Source organism: Prionailurus viverrinus, chromosome B3 (assembly GCF_022837055.1).
Source record: "Prionailurus viverrinus isolate Anna chromosome B3, UM_Priviv_1.0, whole genome shotgun sequence".
Taxonomy (NCBI): domain Eukaryota; kingdom Metazoa; phylum Chordata; class Mammalia; order Carnivora; family Felidae; genus Prionailurus; species Prionailurus viverrinus.
The window spans coordinates 144,043,676-144,058,377 of record NC_062566.1 but is presented as its reverse complement, the minus strand read 5'-3'; the positions used below and the strand labels follow the sequence as shown (position 1 = coordinate 144,058,377).

Here is a 14,702-nt window from a genome sequence, read left to right as displayed (position 1 = left end):
TATGCACCGAATATGGTAGCACCCAAATATATAAAATAATTACAAACATAAGCAACCTTATTGATAAGAATCTGATCATTTCAGGGGACTTTAACACCCCACATACAACAATGGATATATCATCTAGACACAGGATCAATAAAGAAACAAGGGCCCAGAATGATACATTGGATCAGATGGACTTAACAGATATATTTAGAACTCTGCATCCCAAAGCAACAGAATATACTTTCTTCTCGAGTGAACATGGAACATTCTCCAAGATAGATCACATACTGGGTCAGAAAATAGCCCTTCATAAGTACAAAAGAACTCAGATCACACCATGCACAGTTTCGGCCCAAAATGCTATGAAACTTGAAATCAACCACAGGAAAAAGTCTGGAACACTTCCAAAAGCATGGAGGTTAAAGAACACCCTACTAAAGAATGAATGGGTCACCCAGGCAACTAGAGAAGAAATTAAAAAATATATGGAAACAAATGAAAATACAACACTCCAGGGGGTCCTAGGTGGCTCAGTCAGTTGAGATTCCAACTTCGGCTCAGGTCACAATTTCCCAGTTTGTGATTCCGAGCCCCACGTCCGGGTCTGTGCTGACAGCTCAGAGTCTGGAGCCTGCTTTAGATTCTGTGCCTCCATCTCTCTCTTCCCCTAACCCACTCGCATTCTGCTCTGTCTCTCTCAAAAATAAATAAACATTAACAAAAAAGAAAATACAAGAATCCAATGCTTTAGGATGCAGCAAAGGCAGTCCTGAGAGGAAAATACATTGTAATCCAAGCCTATCTCAAGAAACAAGAAAAATCCCAAATACAAAATCTAATAGCACACATAAAGGAAATAGAAGCAGAACAGCAAAGACACCCTAAACCCAGCAGAAGAAGAGAAATAATAAAGATCAGAGTGGAAATAAACAATATAGAATCTAAAAAACTGAAGAGCATTTTGGCCACTCTGACTGGCGTGAGGTGATACCTGAGTGTGGTTTTGATTTGTATTTCCCTGATAAGGAGCGACGCTGAACATCTTTTCATGTGCCTGTTGGGCCACTTGTACCCCAATGTTCATAGCAGCACTCTCAACAATAGCCAAATTATGGAAAGAGCCTAAATGTCCATCAACTGATGAATGGATAAAGAAATTGTGGTTTATATACACAATGGAATATTACGTGGCAATGAGTAAAAAATGAAATATGGCCTTTTGTACCAACGTGGATGGAACTGGAGAGTGTGATGCTAAGTGAAATAAGCCATACAGAGAAAGACAGATACCATATGGTCTCACTCTTATGTGGATCCTGAGAAACTTAACAGGACCCATGGGGGAGGGGAAGGAAAAAAAAAAAGAGGTTAGAGTGGGAGAGAGCCAAAGCATAAAAGACTGTTAAAAACTGAGAACAAACTGAGGGTTGATGGGGGGTGGGAGGGAGGAGAGGGTGGGTGATGGGTGTTGAGGAGGGCACCTTTTGGGATGAGCACTGGGTGTTGTATGGAAACCAATTTGTCAATAAATTTCATATAAAAAAAAAGAAAAGTAAAAAAAAAAAAAACTGAAGAGCAGATCAATGAAACCAAGGGTTGGTTTTTTGAAAAAATAAACAAAATTGATAAACCTCTAGCCAGCCTTCTAAAAAGAAAAGGGAGATGACCCAAATAGATAAAATCATGAATGAAAATGGAATTATTATAACCAAACCCTTATAAATACAAGCAATTATCAGGGAATACTATGAAAAATTATATGCCAACAAACTGGACAAATTGGAAGAAATGGACAAATTCCTAAGCACCCATGCACTTCCAAAACTCAAACAGGAAGAAATAGAAAATTTGAACAGACCCATAACCAGTAAATAAACTGAATCAGTCATTAAAAATCTCCAAACAACCAAGAGTCCAGGACCAGGATTCCCTGGGAATTCTAACAGACATTTAAAGCAGAGGTAATACCTCTAGTTCTCAAGCTGTTCCAAAAAAAATATAAAGGGAAGGAAAACATCCAGACTCATTCTATGAAGCCAGCATTACTTGAATTCCTAAACCAGACACAGACCCAGCAACAAACACAACTACAGCCCAATATCCCTGATGAATATGGATGCAAATATTCTCAATGAGATACTAGCAAATCGAATTCAACAGCATATAAAAAGAAGTATTCATCATGATCAACGGGATTCATTCCTGGGCTGCAGGCCTGGTTCAACATTCGCAAATCAATCAACATGATACATCACATTAATAAAAGGAAAGATAAGAACCATATGATCTTGTCAATCGATGCAGAGAAAGCATGTGACAAAATTCAGCATCCTTTTTCAGTAAAAACCATCAAGACACTCGGGATAGAAGGAACACACTTGGACATGATAAAAGCCATTTATGAAAAGCCCACAGCTAATATCATCCTAAATGGGGAAAAATTGAGATATTTCACTGCTGTTGTTTCACATAGTGTTGCAAGTGCTAGCATCAGCAATCAGACAACAAAAGGAAATCAAAGGTATCAAAATTGGCAAAGATGAAGTCAGCTTTCACTTATTGCAGATGACATGATACGACACATGGAAAACCCAATAAACTCCACCAAAAGTCTGCTAGAACTGATACATGACATCAGAAAAGTCGCAAGATACAAAAGCAATGTACAAAAATCAGTTGCATTCTTATACACTAACAGTGAAGCAACAGAAAGACCAATAAAGAAACTGATCCCATTTTCAATTGCACCAAGATTCATAAAATACCTAAGAATAAACCTAACCAAAGATGTAAAAGATCTGTATGCTGAAAACTATAGAAAGCTTATGAAGGAAACTGAAGAAGATGCAAAGAAATGGAGAAACATTCCATGCTCATCGATTGGAAGAATAAATATTGTTAAAATGTCAATACTACCCAAATCAATCTACACAATCAAAATTGCAATCCCAATCCAAATTGCACCAGCATTCTTCTCGAAGCTAGAGCAAGCAATCCTAAAACTTGTATGGAACCACAAAAGACCCAGAATAGCCAAATATTAAAGAAGAAGACCAAAGTGGGAGGCATCACAATCCCAGACTTTAGCCTCTACTGCAAAGCTGTCATCATCAAGACAGCATGGTATTGGCACAAAAACAGACACATAGACCAATGGAATAGAATAGAGACTCAAGAATTGGAGCCACAAATGTATGGCCAACTAATAATTGACAAAGCAGGAAAGAATATCCAATGGAAAAAAGACAGTCTCTTTAACAAATGGTGCTGGGAGAACTGGACAGCAACATGCAGAAGAATTAATCTAGACCACTTTCTTACACCATTCACAAATATAAACTCAAAACAGATACAGGACCTGAATGTGAGACAGGAAACCACCAAAACCCTAGAGGAGAGAGCAGGAAAAAACCTCTCTGACCTCAGCCACAGCAAATTCTTACTTGACGCATCTCCAGAGGCAAGGGAATTAAGAACAAAAATGAACTACTGGGACTTCATGAAGATAAAAAGCTGCACTGCAAAGGAAACAATCAGCCAAATTAAAAGGCAGCCAACGGAATGGGAAAAGATATTTGCAAATGACATATCAGACAAAGGGCTAGTATCCAAAATCTATAAAGAACTCATCAAACTCCACACCTGATAAACAAATAATCCAGTGAAGAAAGGGGCAGAAGACATGAATAGACACTTCTCTAAAGAAGACATCCAGATGGCCAACAGGAACATGAGAAGATGCTCAACGCCACGCCTCATCAGGGAAATACAAATGAAAACCACACTGAGATACCACCTCATGCCAGTCAGAGTGGCTAAAATGAACAAATCAGGAGACTATAGATGCTGGAGAGGATGTGGAGAAACGGGAGCCCTCTTGCACTGTTGGTGGGAATGCAAACTGGTGCAGCCATTCTGGAAAATAGTGTGAATGTTCCTAAAAAATTAAAAATAGGTCTACCCTATGACCCAGCAATAGCACTGCTAGGAATTTACCCAAAGGATACAGGAGTGCTGATGCATAGGGGCACTTGTACCCCAATGTTTATAGCAGCACTTTGAACAATAGTCAAATTATGGAAAGGGTCTAAATGTCCATCAACTAATGAATGGATAAAGAAATTGTGGTATCTATTCAAAATGGAATACTACCTGACATTCAGAAAGAATGAAATGTGGCCTTTTGTAGCAACATGGATGGATCTGGAGAGTGTTGTGCTGAGTGAAATTAGTCATATGGAGAAAGACAGATACCGTATGTTTTCACTCTTATTTGGATCCTGAGAAACTTGACACAACACCTTGGGGAAGGGGAAGAAAAAAAAAAGTTAGAGAGGGAGGGAGTCAAACCATCACAGACTCTTAAAAACTGAATAAACTGAGGGTTGATGGGGGGTGGGAGGGAGGGGAGGGTGGGTGATGGGTATTGAGGAGGGCACCTGTTGGGATGAGCATTGGGTGTTGTATAGAAACCTATTTGACAATAAATTTCATATTTACAAAATAATCTTATTGAATTGTCATTACTATGTTTTTTTTATTTTTACATAAATTTTTTCAAATTCCATTTTATTTCCATCATTTTAATTTAGTCTACTACAGTATATTCACTTTTTCAAATTATCAAATGATTTCTTTTTTCTTTTATCTTTATTCTCTTTTTCATTACTTTTTTCTTAAATACAGAAAAAAATTCATAATTTTTATTAAAAATATTTTTATTTAATTTTTTCTACTATATACTTCACTTTTGTCTATATTATTTTCAAATTCTATTTTACTCCCATCTACCCATTTTACTCTACATCAGTGTATGCATTTTTTCAAATTCTCAAATGATTTACTTTGCCCCCTTTTTTTTCCCTAATCTGTCAAACCACTTTCAACACCTAAACAAAACACACCTAGGATCTAGCATTAACTATTAGATTTGTGTTTGTGTGTGTGTGTGTGTTTAATTTTTAATTTTTGAAATTTTGTTTGTTTTATTTCAATATTTCTACTTCATTAATTCCTTTTCTCTCTTCAAAATGACAAAACAAAGGAATTCACCCCAAAAGAAAGACCATGAAGAAACGACAACCAGGGATTTAACCAACACAGGTACAAGCAAGATGTCTGAACCAGAATTTAGAATCATGATAATAAGAATACTAGCTGGAGTCAAAAATAGATTAGAATCCCTTTCTGAATAGATAAGAGAAGTAAAAAAAAAAAAATAGCCAGAATGAAATTAAGAATGCTATACCGAAACTGCAATCACAGATGGATGCAGCTGTGGAAAGGATGGATGAGGCAGACCAGAGAATCAGCGATATAGAGGACAAACTTACAGAAAATAATGAAGCAGAAAAAAAGAGGGAGATTAAGGCAAAAGAGCATGATTTAAGAATTAGAGAAATCAGTGACTCATTAAAACGGAACATCAGAATCATAGGGTTCCCAGAAGAGGAAGAGAGAGTAATAGGGGTAGAAGGGTTATGTGAGCTGATCATAGCAGAAAACTCACTAACCTGGGGAAAGACACAGACATCAAAATCCAGGAAGTACAGAGGACCCCCATTAGATTCAACAAAAACTGGCCAGCAACAAGGCATACCAGAGTCAAATTCACAAAATACTCAGGCAAGGAGAGAATCATGAATGCAGCAAGGAAAAAAAAGTCCCTAACATACAAGGGAAGACAGATCAGGTTTGCAGCAGACCTATCCACAGAATCTTGGCAGGCCAGAAAGGAGTGGTGGAGTCTATTCAGTGTGCTGAATCAGAAAAGTATGCAGACAAGAATTCTTCATCCAAGAAGGCTGTCATTCAAAATAGAAGGAGATATAAAAGTTTCCCAGACAAACAAAAATTAAAAGAGATTTGACCACTAAACCAGCCCTGCAAATTTAAGGGGGACTCTCTGAGGGGACAAAAGATGAAAATATATAATGTGTGTACGTGTGTGTGTGTATCAAAAGCAAGAAAGATTAGAAAGGGCCAGAGAACACCATCAGAAACTCCAGCTCTACAAGCATCATCATGGCAATAAACTCATATCTTTCAGTACTCTAAACCTCAGTGGACTCAATGCCCCAATCAAAAGACATAGGGTAACGGAATGGATAAGAAAACAAGATCCATCTATATGCTGTTTACAAGAGACCCACTTTAGACCTAAAGACACCTTCAGATTGAACATAAGGGGGTGGAGAACCATCTATCATGCGAAGGTCAACAAAAGAAAGCCCGAGTGGCCATATTTATATCAGACAATCTAGACTTAAAAATACTGTATCAAGAGATGCAGAAGGGCATTATATCATGATCAAGGGGTCTATAGACGAAGAAGACCTAATAATTGTAAACATTTATGCGCCTAATGGGAGAGCACACAAATATATAAATCAATTAATCACAAACATAAAGAAACTCACCGATAGTAATACCATAATATTAGGAGACTTCAACACCCCACTCACAGCAATGGACAGATCATCTCAACAAAAAATTGACAAGGAAAGAATATCTTTGAATGACACACTGGACCAGATGGACTTAACAGATATAATCAGAATATTTCATCCTAAAGCATCAGAATATGCATTCTTCTTCAGCGCACATGGAACGTTCTCCAGAATAGGCCATATACTGGGACACAAATCAGCCCTAAGTAAGTACAAAAAGATGGAGATCATACTGTGCATATTTTCAGACCACAATGCTGTGAAATTCAAAATCAACCACAAGAAAAAATTTCGAAAGGTAAAAAATACTTGGAGACTAAAGAACATCCTACTAAAGAATGAATGGGCTAACCAAGCAGTTAAGAGGAAGTTAAAAAGTATATGGAAGTCAATTAAAATGATAACACCACAACCCAAAACCTCTGGGACGCAGCAAAGGTGGTCATAAGATGAAAGTATATGGCATTCCAGGCCTTCCTAAAGAAGGAAGAAAGATCTCAGATACACAACCTAACCTTACACCTTAAGGAGCTGGAAAAAAAAAGGCAAATAGAACCCAAAACCAGCGGAGACAGGAAATAATAAAGACTACAAAAGAAATTAATGCTATCGAAACCAAAAAAACAGTCGACCAAATCAATGAAACCGAAAGGAGGTTCTTTGAAAAAATGAACAAAATTGATAAACTAATAGCCAGTTTGATCAAAAAGAAAAAGGAAAGGATGCAAATAACTAAAATCAAGAATGACAGAGGAAAGATCACAAGCAACACAACAGAAATAAAAACAATAATAAGAGAGTATTATGAGCAATTATATGCCAATAAAATGGGCAATCTGGAAAAAATGGACAAATTCCTAGAAACGTATACACGACCAAACTGAAACAGGAAGAAATATAAAAATTTGAACAGACCCATAACCAGTAAGGAAATAGTATCAGTAATCAAAAATCTGTCAAAAACAAGAGTCCAGGGCCAGATGGCTTTCCAGAGGATTCTACCAAACATTTAAGGAAGAGTTAACACCTCTGCTCTTGAAGCTGTTCCAAAATATAGAAATGGAAGGAAAACTTCCAGACTCTTTCTGAAGCCAGAATTACCTTGATTCCAAAAGCAGACAGAGACCACACTACAAAGGAGAACTATAAACCAACTTCCCTGATGAACATGGATGCAAAAATCCTCAACAAGATATTAGCCTACCGGATCCTACAATACATTAAAAAAATTATACGCCAAGACCAAGTGGGATTTATACCTGGGATGCAGGGCTGGTTCAATATCTGCAAAACAACGTGATTCATCACATCAATAAAAGAAAGGACAAGAACCGTATGATCCTCTCCATAGATGCAGAGAAAGCATTCGACAAAATACGGCATCCTTTCTTGATTAAAACCCTCAAGAAAGTAGGGATAGAAGGAGCATACCTCGAGATCATAAAAGCCATATATGAATGACCCAACTCTAATATCATCCTCAATGGGGAAAAACTGAGAGCTTCAATGTGCTTAGTGTTACTACAATAGTGAGGGACTAAGGTTTCTCTGCACAGCATTCTGGGGCCTAAATTCCTTTTTCTGGTGCTAAGGACAGTTATCTCCTCCTGGTACAAAAAGGGTGTATTTCCCATAGGAGATTTATATTCTGTTTAGGGAACAAAGGATGGTCAGTGCGTCTCTGCACTGGCTGTTTCTCAAGCATGTTTCATTCCAGTGGCATATTTGGGGTGGCATATTCTGCTCCCCTCCACCATGTAATGCTGGAGTAGAGACACTGGAATAAATGTCCTGTGAGTCTTGACAGGAACCTCCCTGCAGGGCCGGGCCTAGACGGCAGGGGCCTTTCAGTACTACCCAGCACCAGGCTCCTACCCCAGGTGAGTAGGTTCACACTGGGTGGGGAAGACTTTCCTGTCAGAAACCAGTGTTTCCTTTTCCTGAAAGCAATCTAAAATATGAGTAGGATGAGGGATGCTAAAGGGTGTTTAAATATCCTGTTCCGTCAGAGCATTTAATGAACTCAGGCAGTGAGAAGACACTTGAAGACGCTGCTAGCCCAGGGCTTTTAGATATCTTCATCTAAGAGATGGAAGCCAGGATGCATTTATTACCCCATTTTGTGCAGCAGTTTGGAGACACGCTTATCCAGGAATAAGACGTTCAGATATCAGAGCCAACAACAGGTTCAGGTGGTCTCTGCCTCATTCAACACTGGTCCACAATGGGGAGAATTTCCTGTAAGGTCTTATCACTCAGTGGCAGGAGCTCAGTCTGCACACAGTTCAGGAACCTGGCCAAGGACCCATGTCCTCAAACAAGGATTAGACTGGTGCTCTCTGATCCCAATGTACACGGTCTCTAGGACTGTCTCCAGATGGTTCTGGTCCTGTGTATGAAATACTCTGTCTCATGACTATGCAAATAGTCCTAAAAGTGCTAGGTTAAATATGGGTGTGTCTGTGCCCTGAGAGCATCACTGTACAACGCCATCCTCTTCCGGAGACCCTGAGACACACCACCTCACAATGGACTGGAGCTGGAGAATCCTCTACCTGGGGGCAGTAGCTACAGGTAAGTGTCACCCATGTCCCTGGACACAGGAGAGGACCAGGACCAGTCAACATTGATTTCATCCACTCTTGTCCCCTCTCTAAAGGTGTTCATTCCCAGGTTTTGCTGGTGCAGTCTGGGGCTGAAGTGAGGAAGCCTGGGGCATCAGTGAAGATCTTCTGCAAAGCATCTGGATACAGCTTCACTGATTACTATATGCACTGGTTGCGACAGGCTCCTGCAGAAGGGTTTGAGTGGATGGGAAGCATTGACCCTGAAGATGGTTCTACAAGCTATGCACAGAAGTTCCAGGGAAGACTCACCCTGACAGCAGACACATCCACAAACACAGCCTACATGGAGCTGAGCAGTCTGAGGTCTGCAGACACAGCCGTGTATTACTGTGCAAGGACACAGTGAGGGGTTGTCCTTGTGAGCCCAGACACAAACAGCCCTGTAGAAGAAGATCAGGACCACCAGGGGGTGCACACTATGCACAATTCTGTTTGTGTTCCCAGGAGCAGGTGCAGGTAGGGGTTGCTGGAAGGTTTTGTGCCATGGCCTGGGGCTTCCTCTCCATACAGCAGTTTCCCCCAGGAAGCCTATCTGGACACATGATTCTGTGTTTACCTACTTGGGTCTGGTTTACAAAGTTTGCTTTACCAGGAAAACTATAATTACATGAACAAGAGATAGAGTCTCTTACAATTGCTTACCCTTGTACTAAATATCAATGGTTTACACGTATCCTGATGCACATCAATGGAACATTTACAGGAGTCCCAGGTGTGCTCACTTTGCATCTAGGACCACAGGACCCCATAGCTCCTCGTTATCGTCACCCTGCTCTTGTCCCAGTCAAACACCATGACACTTTATTCATGTCACTTTGCTTCTCAGAACTTTATATGTGTTACAGTTTTCTTCAAATACTTGAAACTACAAGAGAAAAAGCATCTACGAGTATCAGTCAGGATAATCCTGAGGAACAGAACACATAGCACATTGGCTTACATGACTAAATAAGCTGAGAAATTCCATGATATACTATCACATGCTGGATACCCAGTAAAGTCAGTGGTGTAATTCTCATCTGATTCCAAACTAGTGTCAAGTCTGAGAACATGGGGACCTGATGGTTTAACTTTCACTCCAAGGGCAAGAGAAGTCAATGTTACAGCTCAAGCAGGCACACAAGAAGTAAAAATGAGAGAAATTGCTTCACTTTTATTTTTATTCTATTCATAACCTTAATGGATTGGCTGATGCCCACTTCCCAAGCCACCAAACGCAAGAACACAGTGCACACAGCACTCAACACAAACCCTTCCTGAAGTGCAGGTCTCCGTACAGCATATGAACTCTTCTTAATGTAGCCATTACTATCAGAAGCTGAAAACATAACAGGTTTTCTAAAACACAGAAGAAGACAGAGACCTAGACAATATGAGAATATGGAGGAATCCATCCCCAAAGAGAGAACAAGAAAGGATCATATCCAGGGATCTAATCAAAACAGATATAAGGAATAGGCCTAAAACAGAACTTAAAACAACCATAGTAAGGATAATGGATGGGCTTGAGAACAGCATAGAAGACATCAAGGATATGCATACCACAGAGATAAAAGACATAAAAACTGGTCAACGGTGAAATTTAAAAATGCTATGAAAGAGACATGATGCTTACTGCACATAATAATGGGTGGAAGCAGCAGAGGAATGACTAAGCAATATAGAAGATAAAATTATGGAAAATAAGGAATCAGAAAAGAGAGGGTAAACTAACTGCTTGGGTTATGGATGTAGACTTAGAGAACTCAGCCACTCTGTACAGTGTAGTAAAATTCCTTTCATAGGAGTCCAAAAAGAAGAGAGGGAAAAAGGGACAGAAGGTATATTTGTGCAAATTGTAGCTGAAAGTTGCCCTAACCCAAGGAAGGAAATGAACATCCAAATCCAGAAGGCACAGAGAATTCCTATCAAAATCAACAAAAGCAGGCCATTACCAAGATAAATCATAGAAAATTGACATAATATAGAGATAAAGGAAAAATCCTAAAAGCAGCAAGAGAATGGGAAAATAATAGGCAGGCAAGAATACTTTATCCAGGAAGTTTGTCATTGAGAAGAAGGAGAGATAAAGAGCTTCCCAGACAAACAAAATCTAAAGGAGTTTGTGACCCCTAATCCAACCCTGCAAGAAATACTAAAGGGGACTCTTTGAGTGTGAAAGAAAGACCAAAAGCAACAAACACTAGAAAGGAACAGAGAAAATCTCCAGAAAAAAAATTACTTTACAGAAACATTGTGATAACACAATTACACTGATATCATATCTTTCAGTAATCACTGTGAATGGAAATGAACTACAAATTCCAGTCAAAAGACACAGGGTATCAGAATGGATTAAAAAAACAACATCCATGTATATTCTGCCTGTAAAAGACTCCTTTGAGACCTAGAGATACCTGTTGATTGAAAGTGAGGGGTTGCAGAAGAATTTATCATGCTACTGGACATAAAAAGAAAGCTGTAGTACCATATTTATATCAGGCAACCTAGATTTAAAATACAAAGACTGCAAAAAGAGATGAAGACAGGCATTATATCATAAAATGGTCTATCCAACAAGAAGCACTAACAACTGTAAATATTTATGACCACAAATTGGGGCACGGAAATATGTAAAGCAATTAATGACATTAAAAAAACTCATTGATAATAATACACTAGTAGTAGGGGACTTTCACTTGTAAGTAGGGGACACCCCACTTACAACAATGAACAGATCGTGTAAGAAGAAAATCAAGAAGGAAACAATGGCTTTGAATGACACAGGTGCAGATGGACTTAACAGATATATTCAAAACATTCCATCTTAAAGCAGCAGAATACATTCTTGTCGAGTGCACATGGAACACTCTCCAGAATAGATCACACACTGGGTCATAAATCAGCCCCTACAAGTACAAAGATTGAGACTATGGCATGCATATTTTCAGATCAGAACATTATGAAACTTGGACTCAACCACAGGGAAAAATTTGGAAACACCACTAATAGTTGGAGTAAAAGACCATCGTACTGAAGAATAAAGCGGTGTACCAGGAAACTAAAAAAGAAATAAAAATACATGGAAGCAAATGAAAATGTTAGCGTTGACGGTCCAAATCCTGTAGATGCAGCAAAAGCAGATTTAAGATGGAAGTATATAGCAGTACAGGCCTAACACAATAAAAATACAATTTTAAACACACAACCACTTTACACCTAAAGAAGCTAGAAAAGGAAGAGCAAAGGAAGCCTAAAGTCAGACGAGGAGGGTAAACAATCATAGAGTACCTATAAATGGCACAGAAGGAAACAAAAACAGAACAGATCAACAAAACTTTTAGGTTGCTTTCTGAAAGGATGAATAAAATTGAAGTTCCTGGACCAGATTATTCAAACAGAAAAGAAAAAGGACCCAAAGAGACAAAATCATGAATTTCATGGGACAGATCACAACCAACACCAGAAATACAATCAATTATAAGAGAATATTATGAAAAACTATATACCAACCAATTAGGCCATCTGGAAGAAATGAATAAATTCCCAGAAACATGTAAACTACCAAAATTTCAAGAGGAAGAATTAGAAAAGGAGAATTACAGACCAATTGCCCAGGTGAACACGGATGCAAAAATTACCAACAACATACTTACAAATTGAATCCAACAGTACATTAAAAGAATCATTTACCAGGACGAAGTCGGATTTATTGCTGGGGTGCAAGGATGGATCAATATTAACAATCAATCAAAGTTATACACCATATCAATAATAGGATAAGACCCAAATGATCCTTTCAATAAATGCAGAGAAGCATTTGATAAACTACACTATCTTTTCTTGATAAAAACCATCAAGCAAGTAAAGATAGATGGAAAATTCTTCAACAACATGAAGGCCATATACAAAACACGCACTGTTAACATCATCCTCAATGGGGAAACACTGAGTGCTCTCCACATATGGTCAGGAACATGACAGGGATATCCACTGTCACTAGTTTTGTTCAACGTAGTACTAGAAGGCTTAGCCTCTGCAATCAAACAATGAAAAGAAATAAAAGGCATAGACATTTGAAAGGAGTAAGTCAAACTTTCACTCTTTGCAGACTACATGATACTCTATGGGGAAAATCCAAAAGATTCCACCAAAAGACTTCTAGGACGGAGACAAAACTCAGAAAAGTTGTAGGAATCAAAGACAACATCAAGTTATTGGCACTATATACATACACCAAAAATGAAGCAGAAAAGAGAGGCTTTAAGGAATCAGTCCCATTTACAATTGCACCAATAATCATAGCATACCTAGGAATAAACCTAACCAAAGATGTTAGAGATCTGTATGCTAAAAACTATAGAAAGCATATGAAGCAAATTACACAAGACACAAAGGAAGAGCATTCCATGGTCATGGATTGGGAAACAAATATTGTTAAAATATCAACAGTACCCAAAGCAATCTACACATTCAATGTGATCCTTACCAAAATAACACCAACATTCTTCACAGAAAAAGAACAAAGAATTTTAACATTTGTATAAAACCAGAAAACACCGAATAGGCAGAGCAATGTTGAAAAAGAAATCCAAAGCTGGAGGCATCACAATTCTAGACTTCAAGCTGTATTACGAAGCTGTAATCATCGAGAAAGCATGGTACTGGCACAAAAATAGGCACATACATGAATGGGACAGAATAGAGAACTAGATTTGCTGAACAGTCTGTTCAGCAAATGGTGCTGGGAAAATTGGATAGTAACATGAGGAAGGTTGAATCTGGAACACTTTCCTACAGCAAACACAAAAATATATTCAAAATGGATGAAAAACCTAAATGTAAGACCAAAAGGCATCAACATCTATAAGAGAAAACAGGCAGAAACCTCTTTGACCCCGACCTCGGCAACTTCATAATAGACATGCCTGTAGAGGCAAGGAAAACAAAAGCAAAAAATGAACTATTGGGACCTCATCCAGATAAAAAGCTTCTGCACACTGAAGGAAACAATCAACAACACTAAGTGGCAACTGACAGAGGAGTGAAGATATTTGAAAATGGCATACGTGGTAAGAGTTAGTATCCAAAATCTATAAGAACTTAACAAACACAGAAGAACAAATATCCAGTGAATGGTCAAAAGACATGAGCAGACACTTTTCCAAAGAAAACATCTGGATGTCTAAGAGACACATGAAAAGATGCTCAATATCACTCATCATTGGGGAAAACAATTCAAAATCATGATAAGATACAACCTCACATCTGTCAGAATGGCTAAAATGAACAATTCAGGAAACAACAGATATTGGCAAGGATGTGGAGACAGAGGAACCTTCCTATACTCTTGGTGGGAATGCAAAGTGGTGTGACCACACTGGAGAAGAGTTTAAAAAGTTAAAATAGAATTACCTTATGTCCCACCAATTTCTCTACAAGGTAATTACACAAAGGACACAAAAATTCTGATTCAAATAGCTAAACGGGTGATGGCGATTATGTAGGTCACTTGTTGTGATGTGTGCTGGGTGTTAATGTATGTGATGAATCACTAAATTTTATTCCCAAAACTAAAACTACACTACATGTTAACTAACAAAGATGTAAATAAATAAAATCTTCAGACATTAAAAAACAGGGGAAAAAAAGGAAGGGG

General features: G+C 38.4%; 1 protein-coding gene and 1 pseudogene across 1 annotated transcript in view; both read left to right on the top strand.

Moving 5' to 3' along the window:
• LOC125168155 (immunoglobulin heavy variable 3-23-like) overlaps nt 1-8,949 on the top strand; it is a 23,644-nt pseudogene extending 14,695 nt beyond the window's left edge.
• Nucleotides 8,898-14,702, top strand: part of LOC125168154 (uncharacterized) — a 27,483-nt gene continuing 21,678 nt past the window's right edge. The window contains exons 1-2 of the mRNA XM_047863068.1: nt 8,898-9,011; nt 9,097-9,402. Coding sequence (XP_047719024.1) covers nt 8,966-9,011; nt 9,097-9,402 — 352 coding nt within the window. The 5' untranslated portion in view covers nt 8,898-8,965. The remainder of the gene's footprint in view (nt 9,012-9,096; nt 9,403-14,702) is intronic.